At 43.0% G+C, this 27,556-nt stretch overlaps 1 protein-coding gene across 2 annotated transcripts in view; it reads right to left on the bottom strand.

The window, feature by feature from the left end:
* The window catches only part of fam184ab (family with sequence similarity 184 member Ab), an 80,275-nt gene that overhangs the window by 31,964 nt on the left and 20,755 nt on the right, over positions 1-27,556 (bottom strand). For both annotated transcript variants that reach the window (XM_069514792.1, XM_069514793.1), the window contains exons 2-9: positions 13,808-13,927; positions 12,696-12,854; positions 10,914-11,153; positions 10,356-10,439; positions 9,494-9,745; positions 4,514-4,649; positions 3,716-3,897; positions 424-609 (exon numbers count right to left, since the gene is read on the bottom strand). In XM_069514792.1, the coding sequence (XP_069370893.1) occupies positions 424-609; positions 3,716-3,897; positions 4,514-4,649; positions 9,494-9,745; positions 10,356-10,439; positions 10,914-11,153; positions 12,696-12,854; positions 13,808-13,927 (1,359 nt within the window). The remainder of the gene's footprint in view (positions 1-423; positions 610-3,715; positions 3,898-4,513; positions 4,650-9,493; positions 9,746-10,355; positions 10,440-10,913; positions 11,154-12,695; positions 12,855-13,807; positions 13,928-27,556) is intronic.

Genomic DNA, 27,556 nt, shown 5'->3' with positions numbered 1-27,556 from the left:
TAACCGGGAACGTCACAGCTCCAGTAGGGAAGGAATCCGAAAGCGAAGACGTCTTTTAGCCGTGAAGTAACTTCGTGCTACATTTACTTCACCTCCACTAGTGTCTGAGAGGAGGAGAAATCTTTCCAGTGAGCGGCAGAAAACAAGCGACCCAGGGGCTCCATCATCTTTACGGCCTGAGATAAACCCAGAGCTCCACGATGCAGGTTCAATTAAAACATACAGCTGTTCACTTTCCTGCAGCTTCGAGCGATAAAAACTCTGATTGCACAAGATGCAGAAATCTGTAGATTAATCTGCCTCGTCTGGTTCATCATATTCAGATGTTTTTGTTTTTGGTGGAATGGTTTGAATGTGTTGATAAACCAGGGACACCAGCCTCTCTGTATGTTGCTCTCTCTCGTTGCGTGCATGTGTACTCACGGCCAGCAGGCGGTTCTTTTCCTTCTCGGCGTTGTTCAGAGCCGTTTCCAGGGTCACCCTGTGCTTCTTAGCGACTTCCTCCACAGCTCGAGTCTGGCTCTCCTTCATCTGGCTGCCCTCCTCCTCGTGTCGAGCTTGCATGTGGTTCATATCCCTCTCGTGGGACGTCTTCTCCTCGTGCAGGGTCTGACGAACACAGAAAAACAAACACTCACGCACACGTACGTTTAAAATATGCTCGAAGGTGAGATGACACACTGACAGACAGGGAGAGCTGATATTTACACCATATGCTGTATTATTCAGCCAAGGAATCAATACTGCACTCTCTCTCTCTCTCTCTGTATCCGCTGTTTTGTCTATATTCCCATTTTCTCACCAATTCACACTCAAATGTGTTTTTCCTGCAGCACTAGAACCGAGCTGCTGAACAAAGCTCCGGGGCACATTCCATCTGGGGTTAATGATAATGTGGTTATTGATTACGGAGCCTTGAAGCCCGTAGACATGACCCCGCAGTCATTATGGTTCTAAATGGAGCTGGTGTTGTCTTCAGCATCAGGAGAGACGGAGTTCAGGGATATGTTTTGCTCTGTAGTGACGAGAACAGCAGCAGATTTAGTTGAAATACTTTTCTGTATTTCTGCTTCAAACAGCGTGTTCCTGTTATGAGAATGTGGACTAACCGATTTATTGAGCAAATGCAACGCAAAGCATCGTCAAAGAAAGTATCTGGAATCAGGGATCGATAAATTAGACACACGGATAAATATCAGTCCCTTAAACACGCCAGATTTCTTTAACCGAGATCACGATTTATTTTCTGAGAAATCTACGAAAAAATGTCAAAAAACAATCAATCTCAGGTTGTGGTTTGAAAAAACCGCAAAATGTTTTAGAAATCTGCGATAGAAGATTAAGTTTTATTACTGCAACTGCTGCTGAATATTATATAACTACATTCATCACCTGAGCTGAACTCATTTTTTTCCCCCCCTGGAATCTTCACAGCAGGATTGTAAATGTACACTAAAGACATGAAAACCTAAATTTACTGAAACCGATGACACTGATTCATCACCACAGCTCATTAACGCAGCCTAAACACACGCACTATTTGTCTTCTGTTTAGCTTCACCACTCACAACAGAACCAGCATGTCACTGGCACATTATCAGACGCTGGCAACGACATGAAAAAACATTAATATGCCACCAGGGACTCAGTCGTGTTTGTGTGCAATCATTGCTCCAAACCAAGGCCTGTTCTGGAAATCCCCCAAGAAGCGTCCATCAAACCGGTCGGACTGAGCGAGACTGCTGCGATATCATATGGCCAAAAAAACCTGAGGGGGGGCGGAACATCATCTCCGCACTGTGACACAAATAAACTGGGCCTGAAAACGTCCTGGGAGGTAAATCTGTCCTTTTGTGGAGCAAAGACGAGGAGCAGAGACGAGCAAATGAAGGAAAAGACGATTGTGACTTTAAGAGAGAAGGAAAACCAAGACTCACATTAATGTGGTGACTCTTCCACGGCTTTCTATAATTGGGTCGGACCACGGACGTCATCAGATCACTACGAAGTGCGAAAAACTTGAAAAACACATTCTGCTGGAGTCCTGCTTTTCTTTTTTTTTAATGTAACAGGGTTAGAAATCCCCAATCGATTGTTTCACCTGACGAATGCCAATGAACCGCTTAAAGCAGAAATCAGTGGAGCTCCAGGAGACGCAACAGAAAGGTGGTGTGAAGTTTAAGTGGCGTCTATTATCCTCGGGAAGACATTGAAATTCACAGCAGCCGCTCTCGGTGGGAGAACTGATGCCGGCTCCCAGAGGATTACACTGCACAAATGTCAGAGATAGATGAGAAAACACACATGAAGCAGCAACACTTGACATTTACCGTCGGCTGTGGTTTGGTCTGCTGACTGCACTGTTCCTTAAATCATCTGACCTTTAGGCTTCTTGGTTTTTGAAATGAGGAGCGGCTCGCTTCAAAGTTCGTAAAAGCAGTGATTGACAGGTTTGACTCTTTAAACTGTTTGACAATTACGGGTCAAACTCTTTTGCAGACGATGCATTTTTTTTTTTTTTTTAAATTCGCTGCACTCGTAAGATTGATTTTCTTCTGAGGGAGCTTTCTCATCGACCCTGTTTGGTTTCGGACCTTCAAACTTTTTCAGTTTAGTCCGAACCAATAAACCAGGAGCGAGAGGAGCCTTGAACAGACCGAAAGATGTGATCTCGTCTCAGATCAAACTGAATCATGGTCTGGTTCGTTTGCCGAGTGAGATTTTTTGAGTTGAGACAATAATAAACAAAGAAGTGGAATCCGCTCACAGGATCTTCACCTCTGATGATATGATGCTTATTTTGCCGGTAGTGAAACCATAATGATATGACGAAGTGAACCCGTTCATTAACTTTACACTCAAACACAAAGACTAACTGACACACGCTCGTCTACAGTGTCAGTGACGAGTTCTTCAGTCCTTTATTCACAATGTGAAACCAAAACTAACCAGATCTAATGTGATCAGAAGGAAGACAGACTGAGGGGGAGAACATGTATATTCTATATTATAGACACATACCAAAATATTTGTGTTCTTTATGAAAAAACCCTGAATTATATCAATAATTCAAGTCGAATAGTCGTTTAGATCAGACTGGCTTCGGGCAAAACCTCACACGAGTACTCGGGGGGGATTACTGGCTCTGTAAAGTCACAGAAAACTCTGAGTTGCAGAACGAAAAAAAAAAAAAAAAATAGAATTGAGGAGATAAATCTCTTCTCCTCTCAGTTTTGGGCGAGTCAGTGTGAGAATAACTTCAGAGTCCAAACAAATGATTGTTTGCTTTCGGGCTTCTCTCTGCAAAAAGCTGATCTGTGGGGTTTACTTTGGAGTTTGAGGTGAAAAACCGACGACAGCAGCGACCGATGACAACGTGATTCTACATTCAGGTCACACAGGAAGGACACAGAGACACAAACTGCATCGACCAACGTCCGTGAACCATTAAAACCATGTTAATATATATCTCTCTGGAACCTGCAGCCTCATTACTCGCCGAAGTTCTCTGGAACGTCTAGAGTGGCATGTTTTCCTTTTTTTTTCCTGCAAGGACGAATTTCTCGCAGGCTCTTGTATTTTAACACTGTCGAACAGGTCGGGAGCAAAGTACACAGAAAAGTTAAGTCCCGGCTTCTTAATGACTTATTGGCTATTCATGACACATTATTCCAGCCTGATGTGCATATTAAACACCAGCAGCAAACACACGTACCTTCTCCAGGGACTGGATCTGTTGTTTCTGTCTTTTGTCCAGGGCCTGGCTCTGGCTCTGCAGTGCCTCTCTCTCTTCTTCCATCCTCAGCACCTTGTCCTTCAGCCGGCTCCGCTCGTTGTCCAGGTCCCTGATGGCCGCTTCCTGAGTCATCTGGGTGGCCTGCAGGCTGCTTATCTGACCTATGACAGGAGACGTGACAAGGATGCAAACACAATCCGAAAGCAACAGAAAAAACCAACATTTGTTCCCCTTCAAGTTGGAATAAATAGGGAATGCGTGATCTGTGGTGGTAAAAGTCGTAACTTCCTCCACCAGCTGGATGTTACTTGTCTCTCACATGCAAACAGCTCCGGAGGAAACCGATAGAACATTCTCGTGGGGCACGACGAGCTCATAGGAGCTAATGGGCCGAACGTAATTCTGCGCTGGGTCGCTGCTATCGCTCACACATTTCCGACAGTAATGCTTATGCGATATTGTTGCACAAAGTACCGACGGAGAGACATCAGCAGATATTAAATCAGATCCTCACATGCAACGATTCAGCCGATGCGGGGGCACACAAACATGAACCTTAAACTGGGCATAATTGATGTGAGAAGATGTTTCCCCTGCCTCTCGGGGACGGGGGATACCATGAGCGTGAATATACAGCAGCGGGCCATTTAAGTGTTTTCGGGCCACGATGCCTGGGAAGCTGAAGTGATGTGTTTGCACGACAAACCCAGGATGTGTCTTGAGGGAAGCACAAGTATTTGATTGCGTTTTTGAGAAGAGAGGAGGTTTGAGTCTTACTGGCTTTGAGCAGTATTTCGGTGGCTTGCTGCTGAACTCGGTCTCTGGCTGCCTCCAGTTCGCACTCGGCTTCCTTCTGACGGATTTCCACAATCTCTGAGTTCTGGGTCACCTCATCCAGCTGCTTGGTTAAGTCCTGCAGAGGAATCACACCAGAGCAGAGAGGAAGGAAAGGTCAGTTAGCACACGGACGTCACATAAAAAAAAAAAAGGGAACTACTTTTTATTGCCTTGTCAACGAACATATAAGTCGCCCTGGTGCTCCTGACCGTAATAAACCCTCCCTTAACTGCCAGCGTGCTATAATCAATACCTGAATGAACAATGGAAAATGGCCGACGTGAAAACAATGTTTCAGTGTGAAAGAGGCCGCAGACATTTGTCACCTGAATCTGTCCCACGCCTCATTGTTTTCGCTGTACGCTCCATAACTTTACAGCTTTCATAGCATTGTGTTCAGCCCCAGCAGGCATCAGTTCTCAGGACAAAGTGACTGTACAGCGCCTGCTGCCCGGCAGCACACAGTGAGAGAATAGCTGGCGAACATATAGCGGAGCATTTAGCAGCTAAGAAGCCAGACGTTTCCCCTCAGGAGTCGGCGGAGACAGAAAACAGAATCGCATTTGAGATTTATATTAACCATAAAGAATAATGCTAAAAATATGAGTCTAAAGTAACGATACTGTTCTACGGCTGCTGGATGTGTGAATAAGCAGCTTCTTGTGGAAAACATTATTAATCAATGCAACATTGACTCATTTCCAACAAAAGAGTTAACTGAATCATGATAATTTTATATTTTCACATGGTTTGAATGGAGTTCAATGGTAGATGAAGTAAATCTTTAGTCTGTACTTGTTGTTGTTGTCAAATTTCCATATTTGCTCCTAATTTCAACTAAACCTCACAAATTTCCCCGATTAGACTGAAACCTCATCTGTTCTGATACTTTGAATAAATATTCACGTCACCATCATTTCAGTGAGGAAGGTCCCAGACCAGTTTAATGTGAGGCCTGTTGGTAGCATACTAGCAATGATGATGCTCATGTATGTAAATACTGATTTCCGCTCAATTAATCAGAACTAGACTTCAGGGAAGGATTTGGCACAGACACACACACACACACACACACACACACACACACACACACACACACACACACACACACACACACACACACACACACACACACACACACACAGATAGAGCACTCTGAAGGAACTCTTGAGAGGCAATTTCACATCTTTCAATCCCATCAAACCTTCTGCCTAAAACTTAATTAAGACAATGAAATCTCAGCATGATAATAACCACTGAGGAGTCACACACAAATTAGGCCTGGTGTGTGTGTGTGTGTGTGTGTGTGTGTGTTGATATCCCCGATGAGCCCATGGCAGGTAGCTGCACATTGTGACCTCCAGGTTCAGACGACAGAGAAGAGAGAGAGAGAGAGAGAGAGAGAGAGAGAGAGAGAGAGAGAGAGAGAGAGAGAGATCCTTTTTGTTTAACTTTGACGTTCTTGTGAGGAGAGTTCACAGAAAGCAGAGACGTCCAGCTTCAGGTCAGGACTCGTGCTCGGGTTGTGATGTCAGTGCCTGGAGGAAGGATTTTTGAAGAGTGAGGAAAACATTTGAGAGGTGGAATTTCTTTCCGATTCCTTACTTCTTCTGTTGGAGTTCTTTAAAACAGGTTTTTAGTGTGTAGGTATTGAATTATCTATGTGACGGTGATGATGTCATCGTGTTTTACTTGTAGTGAGGTGGAGGGTGAATAATGTAGGGACGTGTGTTTCACCCTCACTTCTTCTTCAAAGGTTCGAGACGTTGAAGAGTTGATTTCGTTTCATTTGAAGATGTGACTCTTTTAAAACCAGTCACATATTTTACTCTTTCAAAAGATTAAAAATATCTTAATTAACTGTATCTCCTCTGATTAATCTGAGCTAAAAGAAGATTTCTATTGGTGGAGACACTTAGTCATTACCTCTGATTCACCTGTAATCATATTTAACACACACACACACACACACACACACACACACACACACACACACACTCATTTAAATATAAAAGGTTTCTGAAAACTGTGATTTATTGTTTTATCCCACTAAAAGGTTTGAGATTGGATTCAGTCCAAAGACAGTGACAACAATGATCAAACATCACTTCAGAGGAGCTTTTCACTTGTTTTCTCTGAAACTGAAACTTTAGAACTTTCAGACATTGTTATATTTGTCTTCGTCGCTCCAGGTGAAGACGAGATGAGACGAGATGAGACGAGATGAGACGATACCGACTTTCACTCAGTGGACTGAACTACCAGAGAAGACGGGACCCTGGACCTGAAATGTTGAAGAGGCCTGGAGGTTATAAATACTTTATCAACGTTATTATTATCATGTAAATACATATTTTTATGTTCTTGCTATTTTACTTACTTAGTTTTATGAATTGTTCTTGTGTTTATCTTTTGTTTAACACTTTTTGTTCTGAAAATTGCTGCACAAATAAAGCTTGTTACTATTAATATGACTTCCTATTTTCTAACTGTGTGTTGTGCCAACACAACAAAGATATTTCCCTTTAGGGATCATCAAAGTTTTTAGATTCTGTTGTGTGACGGAGAACACTGAAGCAGGAAGCTGTGACATCCTGACACCACTTGTGTTCCGTTGACATTCGACGTCACTTCTTCTTACCCATGAAGTGTACGAGTACATTAATTACGACCCCTGAGACAAGGGAACGTTTTCATTCGGTGCAATGTCTTAATTTTCCCGAATGAAAAGAAATCCAGCGCAGGGTCTAAAGATATCACACCACTTGAGACAGATGTTCCGTGTGGAAAACAAAAGAACGACAAGTGTAGAAAAAGAAGGCGGGAGGTGTGTTTTGTCGTGAGAAAACATTCGAGCGTCGGCTGTGGGATTGTTGAGGTTGAAGTGAAATCTATTATCTCTCATCAATGAACTCTCAGCAGGAGTTGAAGGTTTATGAGATTATGTTCATGGTCTGAGGCTGTTATTAAGAGATTATTGTGATGTTACCTCGGCAACAATATAAAATATCAGCTCTGTGCTGAATGAAAGATGAAACCAGTCGCAGATCAGATTGTTGCCACGCTCTGATATCTTGTCTCATGTCTTGCGTCAGATGAGAGAATCTGGAGGAGCTGTCAAGTGAAGCCGGTTTCAAGCTCCGCTGCTCTGGCGTCATTTCTTTATCTGGGTTACAGTTAATTGCTCTTATAACTAAAGAAATGATTACGAAACTCCAGGCGCATCACAACCAGCGCTGACCTCGATCATATTCTCAGTAACACGGAGGGAGGAGGGGACGCCGTCTCATCTTCAGTGAAATCAGTGGTGATTTAAAACAGAGAGCAGCAGATGATAACATGACAACAAAACAGACCTACTTTACCAACCCCCCCCCCCCCCCCAGAAACAGCACAAGCTATTTTTGTCATCTCACAGAGTTGTGAAGTCTGAAGCAGAATTGATTTTAAGATGTTGTTTCTTAAAACATCTACGACCAGCACTCGAATCCATCACTGATCTTCCGACACCGAACGTCAGACACTGAGGTCCTCGTCCAGGGATTTGCTCGTCGTTCCACAAACGAGGACAGAGGGTGACTAGATCTCTGGTGCTGGAGACCGACCTGTGAGGATCGCCTGATATTTACTCGATAGAACAGCTTTTATCATTTTTGTTTTCTGAAGCAATTTGTTTCGAAATAAAGAGTAATTTTTATTATTATAATTATTATCATCATCATAATAACTAAGACATTAGTCAAAAGGAGGTTATTTTTTCACCCCGGTCTATTTCCAACATTTTTAAAGGACTGATATATATATATGAGTGTGTGACATCCTCGTTTTAATATAAATTGTCTGACAACTGCAAAGAAATACCAAAAAGCAAGACGACAGCCTCAGTGGCTGAAGGAGTGGCGTGGTCGTGGACCAAGCTGTGAAACATGGCTCCGCTCTCAGCCTCTCACGCACCATCTACTGTGCTCAGGCAGAACACTGGGGAAATCTTAGAGGTGGTGAGATGACAGTTGTGGCTCCTGTGATGTGAAATTGGGGTTGCATGGAGAAACATGATTTGGTGTGAATCTCTGTTATTTCTGCGCTCTGTGAGGCGCCTTGTTTTGAGGCTGAGACTCCGACATTGTGGCCTAGACAGGTACATTAGCGTCAAAGAAGAAACATCCAGATGGACTCAGGAACAAAACACATCACATTCTCTCACGGGAGTGAAAAGCATCGGCTATTAAGGGAATCAGTGGATTCGGGACTTTATTATTTTTCCCTTCATCCCAATTTCTTCGCGCAAACAACACAAGGCAAACATCTTCTTTGCTTTCTGTGTGAACAACCTTAAATAAGACTCCATCCGAATAATGATGTTTTTCCGAGGTGGCCTGGCAGAGCAAATCTCCAGCCGCCGTCTAAAAGATACACTTTATATTTCCTATGATCACGATGGCAAATACAGAATATCTGTGATAAATGAAATTATAATTCATTACGTCTCAAGCTTAGCTTTGTTTTTTGCTGTTTGCCGATAAATTTGTTTGTATTTATTAAGCATCAGTGAGACAATAATTCTCCTGACATGAGCCTCGACTCAGCTTCTTTATAATAGTTTGTATTTTCTTTTTATTTATTCATTAATGATAAAGTCTGTTTGATACCAACATCATCGGAATCATTGCCAATGTTTTTTGTAAATATATTTCCTGATATATTAGTATTGGACATTTCTTACCTCTTAATGTCGGCACTGGCATCGGCTCAAAACCTTTATTTTAGTCAGCTTCTAGTGTTTTTAACCTTCATCTTATCATCTGCTCCAAAGGTCAGATTTTGTAGACTGTCCATTAAAACTGTTTTAGTAAACGCTGCTGTCCTTCATAGTCCTGCAGGATGTGATGAGTGGGAATCAGCTGTTTGGTTCACACTCACCTTGACGTTGCTCTCGGCCGTGTTGAGTAACGAATGCAGCTTGTGGGACTTGTCCCGGTTTTCCCGGGCTTCGTCCGTTACCCTGGCCAGCTCGGCCCGCAGTTTTCCCAGGGTCTTCTGAAGAGCTGCCTCCTGACTCTGAAACTCCCGCCGCAGCTCGGCCTCGGTGCGTTTCCATGCCAACAGGTTGTCGGCAGTCAGCTGCTGCGTTCTCTTCATGGCCTCCAGCTCGCGCTCATAAAAGGCCTGAGCCTGGGGACAGACACGCTGGTGTGAAACTATCCATCACTGAGGGAAACACGTCCAAACAGCTTGATGGAAGATATAAAACCCGAAGCAATATGTCTCAAACGCTGCGCGTGAACGAGGCGGCTGAGCAGCTTCTAGAGGTCGTTATTTACATCGTGACACTCACAGCCTTCACTTTCATCAAGGTCATCATGTGAGTGTCAAAGGGTGGAAAGTCTTTTTAACCATTTCTTATCGAAGGATGTTCAGCAGAGCTCAACACAGCCCGTCTACAGAGAGCCTGTCCACTTCTGATTCCTGCTGCTGAGCTGAAATCGTCTGCAATTCACTTGGAATCTAGTGACAAGGTGTCCCTCAAATAAATGCATGGAGCTAAACGGTTAAAATAATTATTTACACCTGCTTCAGGACAAAAATGCATCATATCATTAGAACTATTGTAAAAACATGAATGTCCCTTGTCAGGTTGTGCTGTCCTCCGTTTACTGGAAGTTACAGTATATCTGCATAATGTTGCATGAAGCTTATCATCCAATTCTGTGCACAACAAACTGCTCATCATGCATTAATGAACTCTCCCTGTAGGTGTTTAAATGTTATGTGGTTGCCGTACCTTGCTGAGTTTGGCCTCGTACTCCTCCACCAGTCTCTTTTTGTCTTGTTTGAGCTCCTCCACCCGCTCCCCCAAAGAATCCACCTGCACCAAATCAGGAAGGACATCTTGAAACAATGCAGACTTGGAGATTTTGTGAAGAGAGATAAAACTGCTTTAAAACTTATATACACTGCTTCTTGACACTGTAAAACAACGGCACTGGCTGTTTTTTAGAAAGTTTAACCTGCTCTAGAGTCGCAGTAGCAGCAGCAGAGGTTTGACTCTCTGCTTGGACGGTAATAACTTTATGGACGATAGCAAAAGCAAGCATGAGAGAAAATCGGCAGCACACAGATTTACGATACAGCAACGGAACAAACAAAATGAACAAATGTGTTGTGGACAAAATAGAACATGGCGGTCCGTCACAATCCAGATAATCAATGGGAAATACTGCGGCAGTTTAATTGAGTTAAAAATCCTAATGATGTCGTCTCACTTTCTTCTAGTCTCGGTTGTTGTGATGCAGCTTGATGCTGTGTTCGTCAGCAGCTGATCTACTTTCGCAGCAGTTACCTCAGCCTTGTGGAGCTGTCCCAGTTTCTCCTGGTCTTTGCTGTAGTTTGCGTTATGGCTCTGGTGGCTGCGCAGGAGCTCTTGGATCTCCTGTCTGTGCTGGCCCTTCAGCTCCTCCAGGGCCGCCTTCTTCTCCTGCTCGAACTGGGCCTGGGCCTGGCTGAACGTGCGCAGCTTCTCTTCGAAGGACCGCCGCATCTCCTCCACCTCCCTCGACATGGACACCACCCGCTGCGTGTGCTGCCGGAGGAGACGGGAATAAAGGCCTGAGCTAACAGGAGGATTGATTTATGGATTTGCGGGCCTGTTACACAGTGGGTAAACTTTTTAAAAGCCCCAGGCCAGGTGGTGATGTACTGGCTCAGGGGGGGTTTGACCTTCTGGCTTCCAACCTGTCGGCTCTAATTTAGCGCTGAAAACCAGAAGGCAACCTAAACAGGAGCCAACCATTTGAAAGTAAGCTACCGCTCAATGTCCGGAGATGACAAGAAAAGCACTGATGTAGGTTGTCAGTATCAATCAGGCACCACTCGATGAACAATATCGACAACTCCACTGGACGGTTTCTGAACGTGCTGAGGTTAGTAATAATAATAAGGACCTGATTTGAAACAGATTTACTTTTTATTTTAATTTGGCCGCACTGTCTGAAACCAGCTTTTAATTTTCCACAGCGGCAGATAGAAAAATATTAATTTGAAATTGTTTTGTAACCTGAAGCTCTGAAGCAGTTTACCCTCGCTGGGATTAAATTATAGATAAACGAAGTTAGAGACATACGAGCCGACGTCAGAGAGCTGGTGGAGGGCGTATCCTCGACCCTCTCTGTGTGTAAACCTGCACAATAACACCACCCGTCTGTCTATTATCTGTCAGCTGCTGCATCGATTTGAAACAGCATTCACTCTCCTCCATTCACACCCACAAAGAAAAGGTCACACAGTCCACACTGTCTGACTCGAACACTGTACGTGTGTTATCGGGATAATGCACCACGAGCTTAAGAGCGCTACAGATACTCCTCCGCCACTTAGAAAGAGAGGACTCTGACATCATTTCGATTGTTTACTTGGTGGCGAAAGTCAGGAGTCAGTCTCATCAATCAATCACGATGGTTCACTCTGTTTTAGAAACCAGACTCTGAGGCTCTGGGACGTGTCGGACAAATCATCTGACAAATGAATAAATGTAAACATGAACTGTCTCTTTAAGACGTGGGGGTTATGTTTTCTTCTCCCGGCTGAAACTGCGTCACTGAGCAATCTGGAAATAGCTCCTCACCGGTACGACCCATTGTGATGAATTACTCTGTAAATATCAGATGTTCGCCCTGATTCATTAACGTAAAGCAACAGGGAGCAGAAAAAATATCACACAGACGACGCACCAAGCTGCAGGAGTGTTCCTCTGATCCCTGGTCAGTTCTGTGGAGGTATCATCCATGTGATTGTGCTGATGTAACTTCAGTGGACCAAGACAAACAGAAATCATATCTGGCAAAAAGAGGCGCCCGTCTGTAGCTAATCATAATTATTAACTCTCATCTTTTCATCCAGAGACGAGATGAAAGAAGCTTTCATCATCTCTACGACAACAGCGTCCGAAAGACAAAGGTGCTGCAGACCGAGAGCCACTCTCCGGCCTCACAGCAGGACGCACAAACAGACATTAGCGGCTGATTGCCTGCAACTGTGACTGCAGCGTCCTGCAGAGCACAGCTGCCAGCGACCAGAGACACACACACACACACACAGAGAGACACCACACCATTCCTCCGTCTACCTGAGCCTCGGTGCAGAGCTGCATGTCCTCCACCCTCTGACGGTAGCTCTCGAACTCAGCCAGCGCCTGTCTCTTCATCCTCTCGTGGAGCTCCATGGACTCCTCCAGAGACTGGATCCGCTTCTTCAGGTCCATCTCGTCGCTGATCTTACTCTTGTACTGGAACAGACGTGCAGGAGTCTGATTCAGATTTTGCTCGAGTTTGAGCTCGTCGTGGAAAGTTTCAACTGACACATTAAATTCAGCTAAAGGTTATATTACAAGATCTTAAATGTCAATATAGCAGTAATTATGTTCTATGTAGGAATGTCGTGGCGTGTGAGAGTTGGGATCCGAGCTTCTTTGGTGTTAGAGTCCAGAGAAAAGGTGAAAACAACTTTGCTTTTAACAAAAGCCATTTCCACACGGCGAGCTAACGGCTCAGAGAAAGAGTATTGGCTGTTTAACTGAAATGAAAAAGCTGCTAAAAGCCTTCATCTTGAATCAGAAGTGGCTTTTATTCTCCTGCTCGATGTTGATGTTTGATATTTAGCTTCTATATTAGTCACACTGCTGTCAAGGAAGCAAGTAATCCTCATCGGGAGTGATGACATTTACACCTAAATTATAAATATTCAGCTGTTTTAATATTAATGAGTTGGTGAATGTGATCTCAGCTCTCTGGCTCCAGCTAGTATGAGATGGCGTGCACCTATAGAAGCTTAGCATGTGTCAGGTATGTGTGAGGGTATTATGTACAGTTGTATGTTTTCTAAAAGGTAATTTTTTAATCAAAGCTCCCTGATACTCGTGTCAAAAGGTACAACACCTTTGCTGCACTCCGTCAAGTTATTTATAAGTTATTCACAAGTTGCCATTTAATCAGTAACTTTTTCTTGTCCTCCTAATTTATTACATTACTTATTCAAATTACTTTTCATTCACACCCATAAAACTGCTTTTTCCTCTTAATTCAAATTTCTGCAAGTCATCTCCGTTCCATCTCAACGAATCTGACTATTGTGATCAGAGCAGGAGGAACGCTTTCACTCGGAGAGCATCAGCTCAGAATTTAAGAGTGTGACAGCAGGCTCTTAGTTATAAAAGTTGAATGACTGAGGTAAAGTAAAAACCTGTAGAATCTTCTCTCTGGTCTCCGAGAGGATCTGCTGCACCTCCTCTTCGTGCGCCTCCTTCAGGGTGGCGATGGCCGCCTCGTGCTCGTCGTTTTTCGTGTTCAGAGCATAGATAACCTGCGACGGAGGGAAACAAAGTTCTTTACTGAATATCAAAATTTAAAAAACACGTAGCTGTGTGGAATAGCCGCTTCTTGAGTTAAGGTTGCGCACAGCTCATTTCTGAGCATTGAGACGATTGGATAAAATATTGTGACTTGTGTGTAAATGTTGTGGACTTATCCAGTTCACATTAATCATTCACTACGTTACACAATTCAAATCAGTTCACAGATTGAATGTAGTGAACAAGTGGAGCAGGAAGAGAAATGCAAATTACTGCTGCATTACTGTGAACAGTAAATTCTGTGGGAGCCCTCAGTCCGAGCCTCGATGCGTCTGTATGAGCCGAGAAGTGATGCTCGGTTGAGAAATCGTTTGATGCCGTGTATTGCTTGGGTTTAAAAATAACACGAGCAAACTATTGTGCATGAGATTGACCTTTAAATCTGTCCCAAAAATACATGCAGCCATCCAGAGAGCGATAATCTGACAGAGCAGTGATCCCCTGCTCACAGGCAGAGCGAGGGAGTGGGGGAAAGAAATGGGTTTCACGTTTCCACATGAAAAACCAGGAGAGGCCTTCCCTCCCTGCCGTGAGAAACAGAGCTATGCGTTGCCTCTTTGAAGATCCCAGTCAATAATTCAGCACATTGAACTGTGCTGTGGTGCTAAAAGAGCCTTTGTTTACTCTGGACCAAAGTCCGTCAGCAGAACCAGAGAAGGGAGCGCGGAGAAAAGACGACGAGGCGATGACGGGCAGCGGCTTCCTTTGAAACAATGACATCGACTTTCTACTGCTTCGTGTCTTCAGGAGAGATGAAAGGATGTAGTTTGACGAGTGGTGATGTTTTTCATATTTATTTACTCTCTCTCTCTCGCACACACACACACACACACTTATTAGGTACTCATGGTTTACCTGTCTACTAAATTTTTTAATTGATGCTTCTTATTTTTACTTTTCAATTCATCAGACATTTAACATTTAAAATCAGAGATGTCAAACTCATGAGGGAACAAGCAGTAAGGCCGGGGGGGATCTGGAATGTTGGTATTATCCTCTGGGGACCATGAATCTCTGTAGGAACTGAAATATTTGAGTAGTAAGACACTTCCGATCAGACAGCCACAGTGCTAGCATGGCTAATCAATCACCGGTTTATTCAAGAGATGGACCTCTGATTCGAAGTCTCCCACTGTTTCTTTGTGTATGACGAACGACACGTTCGAGATCAGAGACAAACCACTGGGAGCTAAATAAAGCTGCGTGCCCCCCCCCCCACAAGTATAAATCATTCAGCCAGCTCAGTCTCTCATCAGCTTAGGACGTGAGCGGAGCAGACGAAACAGTTACAGGAGCTAAGAATCTTCCGTCACACACCAAGAGTCATCAGAGCACTTCTGCAGATGGAAGGCAATAATCATAACGCTGGAACAGACACACACAATGAAATAACAAACCCCAAGTACACACACTCACACACACACAAACACACACACACACCAGTGGAGACTGTCAAGTTCCTCGCCCATGTCCAAACTCATCAGTGTAATCAGTGCCTGCTAAACGGCCGGAGAGACGAGGAGGCACAGACAGTTTTGTGTTAATGTGTATGTCTGTGTGTGTCTGTGTGTGTCTGTGTGTGTTTGTGTTTGCCTGGGAGACAAAGGCTGAGAATATTGCCATCACTGTCATCGCGAGGCGTCGAGCAACGTTGGATCTTGGAAGGCAGCAACATGACAAACCCTGATATTGTTTCCAGAGCGGCTGCAGACGCCTGTAAACACGTTCAGGTTGAACCGTTGATCTCATTGACGTTAGGTGAAAATGAGCCGTTGTTTGATTCTATAAAAAACATTACGGAGGAAAGTCTGAATAATTTGAGCGTTATATAAAACATATATACGTTCAGGGATAGCCACTGACACACACTGACACACACTGACACACACTGACAACCATGATCTCAGCTGATCTTTGTGCTTAAGTGCAAAACCAAATCCTGGATCCACCCTCTGATCTGAATCCACACTAAACTGTGATGGGTTCCTCCCTGTTCCATTCTACATCCTTCCGACAAGTTTTGTGGTAATCCGTCAAGTACTTCCTGTTAATCCTGCTAACTAAGAGAGTTAACAGACAAAAACACAGCTTCTGTGGCGGAGGTAATTAACAGAGCCTGCGACACGAGCTTCATTTTATGAAACACAATGACAGTCTGCTGGTGAGTGTGTCCGAGTGTGTGCGTTCATTATTCTCAGGTGTGACGGTGAGACAGAGGGTGAGAGAGAGAGAGAGAGAGAGTGCAGTAGCGGCGATGCTTCCTCATCTCCTCGGGTCGATCGGCGCGTGTCCTTGGAGGAGTTTGCATAAATGACAGTGATACCGGGCAGATCGATAAGGTGACGGCGAAATGCCACGAAATTCATCCGTCAGCTGGGAGAAAGTCACAGCTGAGAAACTCGCTGAGACTTTCGGCGGCCGTGCTGCAGCTGAGTCTCTGCTCGCTGTTCAATGAAATATGACTCTCCTGTCAAACACTGGAAAAACCGGAGGAAAAGTGTCACTTCCTTCTGTTTGCTTGAGATTTGACTTTTCAACCCCTGTTGTACTTTCTCCGCGTCATGATGCTCCCTCCATACAAAACAGTACGACGCCCTCTCTCTCCAGTGCTTTCCTTTTACGCTTTCCCACCATTTCTTGTTTGGATACTCGGCGTTTCACTTGATACATCAATTCAAATATTTGGAGGACTCAAACCAAGAAGGTCAGGTCAATGGAGATCTTCTTTCTGATGCACTTTAAGCTACATTGAGCCACGGGCTGAAAATACAAATTTACGTAAGTACCTGAAACTCTGTTTTCATAAACGAAGGCTTAGAAGAAACTCTGCAATGATCAGACTATATTAACATTTTTCCAGAAGAAGTCAGAGTACCATAAACCGAATCATCTAGAGAGTAGTTTCTGGAGAAAGTAACGATTGCCGATGCATTATGAGAAACATTCGTTCTCAGATTTTAAAGATATTACGCTTCAGGGAATCGTCAGCAGAAAGGTTAGCAACCGACACCATCCTGAAACATCTCCTCGTTATGTCTCATCTGAATCTATTTTCGGCAACAACAACGACCAACACTGCACCAAATAATTAAAAATAAAAGTTTGATCAGTACAAATCCCTGCAAAGCATTTCAACAACAGCAATGTGACGTCGCCTGACAGGGGAGATGAGTCATAACTTTTTAATTAGGTCGTAAACTACAAGAGTTTATGGTGCGATCGAGCTGCTTCGGTGCTTTATACTCATATTCACAACAGCTCAAAAAGAAAAGTTAGGGCTCTAGTTTCTGTCCAAGGATCAAGATCATGATCTGAGGACACGATCGGACACAACATCAACATCGTTCATGGAATCGATGATGAGGAGATTAGTGATTTCTGATATCCAGCAGTACCTCGTGATGACTGGAAGGGAAAGCAGGCGGTATAGATGTTTTATGCAAGTTACCTTTAATTGTACTGCGTTTTACATTTTATATGTAACATACTTAAGATCTAGTACATCATATTTTAAATTTAGATTTTTAAGACCACACAGAAAACCCTGTTTTTAGACACAGCACCAGACACACCAGTGTTCGTGTGAGGCTAAGCTGACGAGCCAACAGCCTTTTATGTCATCGACAGTTTTGAGAGTGGCATCGATCGTCTTATCTGACTTTCAGAACAAAGGGGGGTTTCCCAAAATGCCAAACCGTTCCACTAAGATCAATTCTGTTTCCGACACTGGACCAGAAAGAGAAAAAAACCCTCGTACAAACCTGCGGTATTTATTATCATTATTATTATTATAATTTACAATCATCTTTACCATCGTTTCTCACAGGTGATTATGAAGCAAAGGCTCGCAGACATGAACGACTGTATTTTTGTAGCAGTGCATTGATTTCTTCACACTTGGGGATAAAATCATTAACCGCGTGGAAGAAGGGCAACGGGGAGAAGCGACATTTAATTGCCGCAACAACTATTGATGTGTCATTTTGCTGGCAGGACCCTTTTAGAGCAGCGACTGTTGCAGAGGGTAGTTTAGTGTAACACTGATTTAGCAAGCAATTAACTTCATCATTACGCCCGCACATCAAACTATTGTTGTGTTGACGGGAAATCAGCTTTGTCGTCTTCTTTTTTCCCCACTCGATTCTCTCTGTCTGAATATTTAACCCTTAATAAATCCACGATTAACACAGTGACGATGTATTTTGCAGACATCTCTACCCTCCAGACCATAATTAAGAAACAACTGAACTGAACTTTAGTTAACCAAGATCCGATCAATGAATCAGCTGCAAGTAAAAACTCGATTTAACACATCTGTCCACCCACGTTTTGTACATCCTGGTGTTTCTGTCCCTGAAGTCTCACCTGAATAATGTGTGAGACATCAGTGTAAAAGCCTCCCGAGCTGCAGCGAGGCACAATGGAAGGTAATTATCATTATCTTCTTACAGTCATTATCGTTTAATCATTGTCTAATTGGAAATTTAATTTCTAATTTTGAGCGTGAGACACACTTTGGTCGCTTCGCTCTTCACTGTGTTCAGTTGACGTATTTCACACTTGTGTCATGAAGCAGATGAGGTTATTGAAGTTAACGCGCTGCCTGAAGCCAGTTCTTATCTAATTAACCAGTTGTGAACCTGCTCTGGGAGAGTCAGTCTGTGCAGAATGGTGTTTGGGTGCAGGGATGTGTTGTTATGATTTTATCATTAAAAATATCTTCCACCTGCTCTTTACAGATTAAATCTAACACTGCTTCCTCTGACTCCACCTCGCCTCTGCAATATGCTGCATCGCAACTTTCCACCGCCGCAAACTCAAAGTTTCATATTTCCAGCCAGAAAAATGTTCACAGGGGCGACGCAGCATCTCACTTCCAAAGCCTCGACATTATGAGTTTACTGGGAGTGAATTTAACGAAGCAGAGAGAGAGAGAGAGAGAGAGCGAGAGAGAGAGAGCAGGCGTAATTACTTTAATTATAATGCGTAGCTGTGATCTGCTAAACTGTAAGGTGCACCTTAATCCGCCGACTAATTATGGGACGTTCTGTGGTGGTGCTGTTGAGACGGAGCCGAGCTGATGAGTAAAACGCAAAGTTTGTTCTTAATTAAAATCTGAATCAGTGGATCAGCACGTTTACTGTGAAACTACATAAACCTCATCAGCTTCATGGTTTTAAATGAAGGAAATAACCACATTTTTTTTTTAGGAAAGCTTTAAATGCAAATGTCTTATGTGGCTTTTGACCCCCCCCAACTGACTCCCCATTGAGTGGACGACCCGCTCTACCCCTTGAGCCACAGTTACCACTAAAAGGATTTTTCATCACATAGTTTACCCAGCGCACCGAAAATCAAAACAACCCGTCACAGATCAAGCAGAATATAGAATTCAACCAATATCAAACAAACACAGTTTCCTGTTTAACTACAGTTTTACGCATAAACATTACATTTTGTTCTGATGGGAAATACAAGGTGGTTGATTCCAGTTTATTTCCTCTCTGCCCCGTCTGCTCGGAGTTTGGCAGGGACACGAGTAGCACGTCACGGATTCAACAGCAGACATCAAATGTTACAATTAAAAGACTAAACTGTTGTTCGTTTTCAGATTCCGCTCGTAACAGTTCAATTTAAAGCCTGTATCAGATTTACTGAGACTTCTGCAACTCCTTTTTTTCCACTAATCTGCACATTTGTACATTAAGTATATTCATTTAAAGCACATGTTCAAGTCTAGAAATACATATATGAAAGTCTGAACCTCAGTAAATGCAGCCAAACACATGATAAATCATCTTCAGGTTCTAAAGGGATGAAAATTCACCAGCTCCAAAAGAGAAATTCAAAAACTTCACTGGTTCATTAAAGAAGTCAATTGGAAATCTGAGGCTCAGCGACAGCACAGTGTGGGAAATATCACGAAGCACACACAAACCCTGAGCAGCCACAATATTAAATCAAAATAGTTTTCCAGTGGAGTATGTTCAGTTTAACAAGATATTTAAACAGTTACTCACATGTACGGTACAGTCTGTGTGTGTGTGTGTGTGTGTGTGTGTGTGTTGTTACTGTATTACGTAATCTGAACAGCAGAGATGTCTCTAATTGAATAATAAGCACCATCTGGAGCCATTAGTAAACTGTAAGTTCTGAGTGCATTTTGTTGTTCATTCTCCTCTTGAACACACACACACACACACACATTCAGTTAAAATGGCTGCGCTGCATCTTCATTATTTCTTAATGTGCCGGTGTTACAACGTGTAATGTGCGAGTTTCACGTCTGATGATTTGATGGATAAATAAATGACAACACGGGGCTTTCAGACATTGTGTTAAAGCCGGTTTAACTGTGACAGATGCTCTGACTCATGTACGTCTCAGAAGTGCCGGCGATAATGTCCTTGTGCGGTAGACTGGTTGGCTGCTCTCTGGTCTGGTGTTTTATACGATGACGAGTTCTGGGGTCTTTTAAATTCAGCGTTCAGAAAGAGTGGGTCCGTGCGTCCCCTCGAGGATGTAAGACGATGAAAACGTTTCGAAACTAAGAATTTGCCTTCAGGTATAAAACATAACAAAAGTAAGATGCCAGATGAAAAATAACGTCTGAGCCTTTTGCACTTTCTGTCAACTTTTCTGATCTCATTGATACAATCGGGACGCAGCCTCGGTGCTGTTAGCTGTGTGAGTGTATATATTTGCGTTGGGGAGAAACTGAGTTGATTACTTTCCTCTCCTCTGTCTCTTTTCATCTTTCCAAAGGTCTTGGCAGTGTCAGCCTTCGACAGCAGCTCTTTGCCCAGGTTTTATTAAGGCGGACTGAAAGGGTTCACCGCACTGTCTCTGTCTACTTTTGGGTTCAGTGAGAAAACTATCAACTCCTCTTCCTTTCTCACAGCCTTCGTTCAGCCGTTGTCACATTAATATCTGACAAGGCACAAGGAGGATGTTTACCAAATCCACTTTCCCGAAGAATTACATTCATACTGGATTTTGAACACATTACTCACGTCAGGACAGTGGAGAGACGTGCACATACATTCATGCAGGAAACCAGGATTCGTGTTCCAGCAATTAAAACATGCTTTTTTCATAAAGTGTATTTTGTGAAGACCTTTGTTTTACGTTTGCCGAGTGATATTAATGCCTGGACATTACCATAAATGAGAAATAATAATAAAAAACCTATCCCATGAGCAAATATGTGGGTTTTCTGGGATAGAGAGAATAAAACATTAGTGTGTCAGAGAGATATTGTCCATCTTCCCCCTCACTCTGCAGATGTTACACCACTTTCTGTTTTAACCAGCAGGGAATTCGTTATTTTTCTTTAAACAGCACGGGTTGCCCCAATGGGAGTATCCTCCTCCCTCCTGCTCCCACACCACCGAACAACACACTCACCCGTGTTCTCCTCCCAAAGGACATTTCTAATTCTACAATTCCATTTTATCCAGTTTTCTCTCTTCTCCCCCTGCTGCACTTGTCTTATGCAGCACTGCTGAATGATGTAGGAAATATTAATATTATAGCCACGCGACAGGCCTCTCTACGACTATACCTACTCTTTACTCATGAAGGTGACTCTACTCTACAGAGTTTATATGCTACCATAGTATAGGATTATGTTTTTAAAGGTGTAAAGGTTGGAGGATAAGACAAAACTGATAAAAGGGGCGAGACTGAGAGGAAAAAGGCTGAATAACAAACACCTTTGCTACTTCGGACAGCGTCACGGATCAGTACACAACACACTGAGGTTATTGATATTTCACAGCCTGGATCAGAGCCACAGATTCTAACTTGTCGATTAAAGGATCAATGAGTGAGGCAGACTAGACTTAACATATTCAACTAAGCAACCTCTCTCTGCTACCAGGGGATGGAGGGAAGAGTAACCAGGACTATTACTGGATCCACAAAGCAGACATCAGTCAAGGCAGGTAAGGCAGCAAAGAATGTTTAGTGCTGAAAGTCGCAGTTTTAGAGACAAAGAAACTCCCAAACTCAAAACTTCAGGAGTAAACTGTGGACAAAACTCAGGAACAAGAAGAGTGAACGCTAGTGAAACATGTTACGGCAGAAAATCACAAACCTGGGAAACCAGGCAGAGACAGGAAGTAAACATACGGTGAAAAAAAACTGTCCTAATCATGGACGTAGATTCCAGGTGCGGAAAGTCGATTGCAAAATGAATTCAGTTTCTAGTCTATGAGAAAACGACTCTACTCACTTGATTTCTAAGAGTAAACATTTGAATTTATGGTCTCAATCGTTTCTATTCTTCTTTATTACAGCGTGATGTTTTGTAAATCATGTTCCCCAGTAAGAGTCAAATAGACAATTAAGCACATATCTAGATCCTGGAAGGTAGAATCTCTTCTCATCCCTCCTCAAAACAGCCACTGGTTCTAACTGTTAAAACTATAAACTTTTTAAATTTTGTAACATCAGCATAACTTTCAGGACAAAAAAAAAAAAACTGCTGCTCTGCATCTGCATGTTTTCCCGAGTAGACAGACAACATCACGCAAAAGAGCACGAGCCGATGGCCCCGAGACAATTCGACTCTGGCAACTTGATTTTTCCCGGTTTTATTTCCCACCCAGTTACTCTGGTATCTGATAACCGGCTCGCCTGCACCTCATGCGTCCTCTAACCAATCACACTGAATTCACTCAGAGTTCAATTACAGCTGGAAAAGCCAAAGGCTGCGCTCGTCGTAGCAGAAACCGCTTCCTCATCGGTTTGAGGGACTAAATAAAACGGACCTAATTTTAACAGCAACAAAAATCCCCGCGTACGCTGGATGACCAAAACACCATCCGACAACCATGGACCTGTGGTATACAGCTGCACAGCAGGCAGCCGACAACCTTTATCAGGTCTGATTAACGAGCAGGAAACAGGGACGAATGGGGACAATATGAATTTACCATTTTCAGTTGATTCCTTCTTAGAGTTTTTCATAAATTCCGCTTTCTCTTCCCGTTCGACGGCTGCAGATGAAACAGAGTCTGAATGGGACGGGTGGGAACAGAGGATTAAAGAAGTGGGAAGAGTTTATCATCCACCCCATCCCTCACAATGGCTGCTGTAATGATGGACCGCAAAGAATAACATTACTGGTAAAAGAAGGACCAGTTCTAGCTTTTATTGCCTCAAACTGAAGTGACTGTCTCTGTGGTGCTGCCAGAGACACATGGACATTAGCTCAAGCAGTTTGTCCTGTGGTCACTAATCTCCCAGCAGAGCTTCAGTCTGTCGCACACAAATAAACTGCAGCACACGGCGCTCGATAAAAAACACCTTTTATATCTGGACTCAGCACGCGCCAAGCATTTTAACGACCTATGGCGTAATGGAAACAAAAATATGTTCTGTGCGATTGTGATTTTATTCTGGGAAAACTTCAAGCCATAAAAATATGTATTTTGCAATTTCTCTATCTTCTCTGTGATTTCAAATCTCAAGGGCTAACGCGTGTCTTATTTTTCTTCTTCATGTTCCTTCATCCACTCCTCCCTGTGTGGTTTAATCATTGAGGAGACGGGTGAGAATAGGAAAGCTCTTCTGTGAGGCTGCAGGAGGAGGAAGGATTAATCTGTCCATGACGTGCTGTGAGTGTGTGAGTGTGTGTTTCTACCTTGAAAATGCAGCAGTGCAAAGCCACATTAACACAAAGTGAGAAAAATACTAGTTTAAGCTCTTCTGTCACCAGTTGTGACTGCAGAAACGTGTGTGTTCGTGTGTATTTACTCGTTTTAGTTGCCTCTCTACGTCCTGTTCTGATGTAAAGTCAGGATTGGTCGACCTCATGGAGACCAAAGCTCTGTCCTAACGAGGCAAAACTTAATTTCTGAGGTCCTTGTTACGGTTAGTGGTAAGATGAGGGTTCTTGTTATTGTTGAAATCCTCTTCACGTCCCGATAGCCATCAATAAATAAAGATGTTTGATAAAAAACAAGAAGACAAGCTGGTGTCCCTGTCTGCGCTCTCACTGCGTATGACCGGAGTCTTCAGCCCGAGGGACACGCTCTGCTGAAACAGAGACGATAGCCAGAAGTTCGCGAGCAAAACACGAAGAAAGTCGGCTTCTACCGGCTGTCAGGCAGTTTTTGTTAGGGTCATGACAGTGAAGGGAAGTCAATGCAAAGTCCTGATGTGGATAACTGCACAAACTGGGGGGGGGTGCAGCCGGACAAACCCAAAGGAAGATGATGAGACGGTAGAAGATGAGACAGTCTGCACCGCTGTGGCCTGATATGAGCCGTTGCTGCTCTTCACCATCATATCAAAGATTGGCAGCTCTTCACACTCAAAGTATTCCTGCCTCGTCCTGTGTGGGCTTCACCACGGCTTCATGTTTTTTTTGATTAGGCCAAAGGTGGGATGAGCACCTTGACTGGATTTTTCCGTCAGATTTTTCCGAGCTTCTGAAAAGCAGATGGAGGGTCTTACTGGTCTCTGTGTGACTGGCGTGTTCTCGCCAAGAAGCTGTGTAGCGGCCCGCACTCAGCCTGAAGATCAACAGCAGATTAATTTCAGGATTTGGGGCTTTTCTGCACATATTCTCTCCATGTTTCTCTCTAATAAATTACATATTGTACAATTATAAAAGGTTATATGTGGTGAGAAAACTTTCATTCTTAAAAAAAAAAAGAAATGTTTAACGACTACAGGGAAATAAAACCTGCAGTTCTCCTTCTGAATGTTGGCATGTTTTTAAAATGTCCATATTCCCACACAGTAAAATGTCACTGCAGCTTTTTACAAATGACAAAAGTCTTGCTGTTCTCTGACTGATGTGACGACGTGGTATATCCACGCTCACAAAGCCTCGGGACTTTTAAATATGACAGCTGGAAGTCAAACCAATCAGCAGACCATAAACTGAGCGCTGTTCTGTCTGCGGCCTTGATTCATAAAAGATCCACATCAAGCATCGAAGATAGGATAACTACTTCTTACACTTTTACACAATTAAAGGTAAGAAGAAATAAACAAGTGTTAGGAACAAATAAGCCTCAGCTTCAACAGCGAGCCACCGAATCTGTTTTTCAAATCAAATTCTCCTGAGTAAATAAGTGTAGCTGCGTACGATCTGATAAGTTGACAGCCTCAGTACACAATGCTGCTTTATGTTGCTGTCATGTTTATCATACTATGAAGCTCCCACCTCAGCATCGGCGCTCACCATGAGGCGCGTCTGCGTGTGACGGATAACAGCTGACGTGTTTGTTCATGTGAAGTCTATAGACAATCTAAAAGTTTAATCTAAAGCTGGAAACACTGACAACGGATGACGTCCACAGGGAATAGTTAAAACACGGTGAGGATTCAATAGGACATCACGTAAACTACATCCAAAATCTAAATATCGGTTCTGTACTCTGATGTCATCTTCTATCGTTGTTAGATGAATCATTACAACCATGCACATTAGGTTAAAAATATATGGGCTTGTTGTTCTTAATGGTTCAAATGGATTAGGTAAATAGAGTAAAATGTTCTGATGCCTCGTATTAGAGTCTGTATTTCACAGTATTCCCCATTGTTAGTTTTCTTAGACACGAGCCAGTAATTCGCCTGAAGAGAAAACGAAGCTCTCGCTGCCATTTTAGACCAAAATAACTAAATTCTCGTGAAGAAAATAAAAACCTCATGTCAAACCCATTTCCGACATGAAAGCTTCTACCGATTTCAAAGGGATCCGACCTGTCTTTTCTTCAGCGAAATAACCAACAACACATCCTATGGGTCCGAAAACCCAGCTCTGTATTACAGTGCTGGGTTTCAAAATGAAAAGGAATGGGTAATATTTGTATTATGAGCATCCTAGAAATCTCGGGGAGTGGAGTCAGCAATCCATACTAAAAAAAAAATATATATATATAAGGGCGCAAAGAATCTATGAAAAGCAGTAGAATAGTATTCAGAATACAAATGTACTTTTCAGTACAAAGTTTTGGCTTCTGAAGGCTAGAATATAAACAGGCTGAATGTGGTAACTTAATTAGTGTGAATGGTCCAGTATGTTCCTCGCTGCCGCAGTAAAAAGCTCAGTTTTAAGAATCTTGTATTCGTGCCAAGCCTGTGCTTTATTTTTGGTCTCGGCGCTCAGCAGCAAGGCATTGGTTTTACATGGGACACCAGGCTGCCTTCTGATTGCTGACAAGTTGGCAGGATTATGGCTTCTATTCCTCTGTGATTTTTTAAAACTACCCTTCAAAAAAAGCGAAGGACATAAAAAGGGAAACTGCATTGAGACTATTCACAGCCCACGTTCCTCATCGGCCTTGTGCCTGAGAGCAACGTTTATCACGAAACATTCTTCCATGTTATTTCCACCAATGTGCTGACTAATGCTGCTTCACGCTGGAGATAATCCTGCGGCTGGAGCCAACGGGAGCGGCTGCTACAGAATACAGAAAGTGAATATGAACAGGCTGCAGTGGAAAGATCAATAACACTTCTGTAGAAGTTGTCTTTTGATGCTTAAAATTAATGTAACCAGCGAAAGCAGGCCCCGCTGATACAGACGCTGGGTTCTCATAGATCACACTGACGTTTCATCATTGAGGCTGTGGCTTCGGTTTGAATGGCTCTACCTTGAACAGAGTTAAAGGTGAAACTTAAGAGTATGTGCTGTATGCGTACTGTGATGAATTAGGGGCCATGCAAGGCTTTTTGTACGATCTGAGAAAGACTGAGTTCATAGCTGGTCTACAGATGTCTTGAGATGCCAAGTTTTACAGCTGAATTATTGATTTTAAGTAGGCAGGTGAGTGCTGTGTTAGGACCCAGCTAAAAATACTGTGAGCTGTGTATCGCGGTGGATTGTTTGGCTCTGAGGTCTTCACAGTGTGGAACTTTGACATCGTGGTTTTCAGTGTTGCCCCTGATTCTAATCATGAACATGCCGCTTGTTTTGCTCGGGGGAGCCATGGGAGAGGTGTTAGAGGAATGAGTCCCGAGTAAATTATCTCAAAAATATATCGCGTTGATGCTCAGCAGAGGGTAAGTTAACATTAACGAAATATCTTCAATGAAATTTGGATTAAACAATTCCATGGTGTGATGGATCCTAATGACTTTGGCAATGTCCTGATTTTTATAGAAGGTAATCAAACTGTGAAATATCTGAGTATGAAAAACTTGGACAGATTTTCTAGTTTTGAATGAAAAAATCTTGAGTAGATAAGTGATTCAAGTTCTAGAACAATCTGTACTGCAAAGCCCAAAGAGAATCCACGAAAACAAATCATGCGATATGTATTTTTTTTTAAGGAAATTACACTGAAATCCTGCTGCGTGAAAGATGCTGCATGTCGTGCTCCATCACATCGTATCAACACTTGAATCATTATCGCTCTTATACCATAAACACCATATCTGAAACTTTAGAATTTAAAGTCTTTAAATTCTCAAACTGAGGACAAGTCTGTATTTTTAATGCCATTCAACACACACACACACACACACACACTCTATAGGGCCTCATTACCCTGAAGTGCTTCAGATAACGCCAACTGAGAATAACTCAAAAGTAACACCCACCCTGCCGGTCTCCCACC

Source organism: Paralichthys olivaceus, chromosome 19 (assembly GCF_024713975.1).
Source record: "Paralichthys olivaceus isolate ysfri-2021 chromosome 19, ASM2471397v2, whole genome shotgun sequence".
NCBI classification, from domain to species: Eukaryota; Metazoa; Chordata; class Actinopteri; order Pleuronectiformes; family Paralichthyidae; genus Paralichthys; species Paralichthys olivaceus.
The sequence above is the reverse complement of the archived record's forward strand: the minus strand, read 5'-3'. Positions and strand labels throughout refer to the sequence as shown.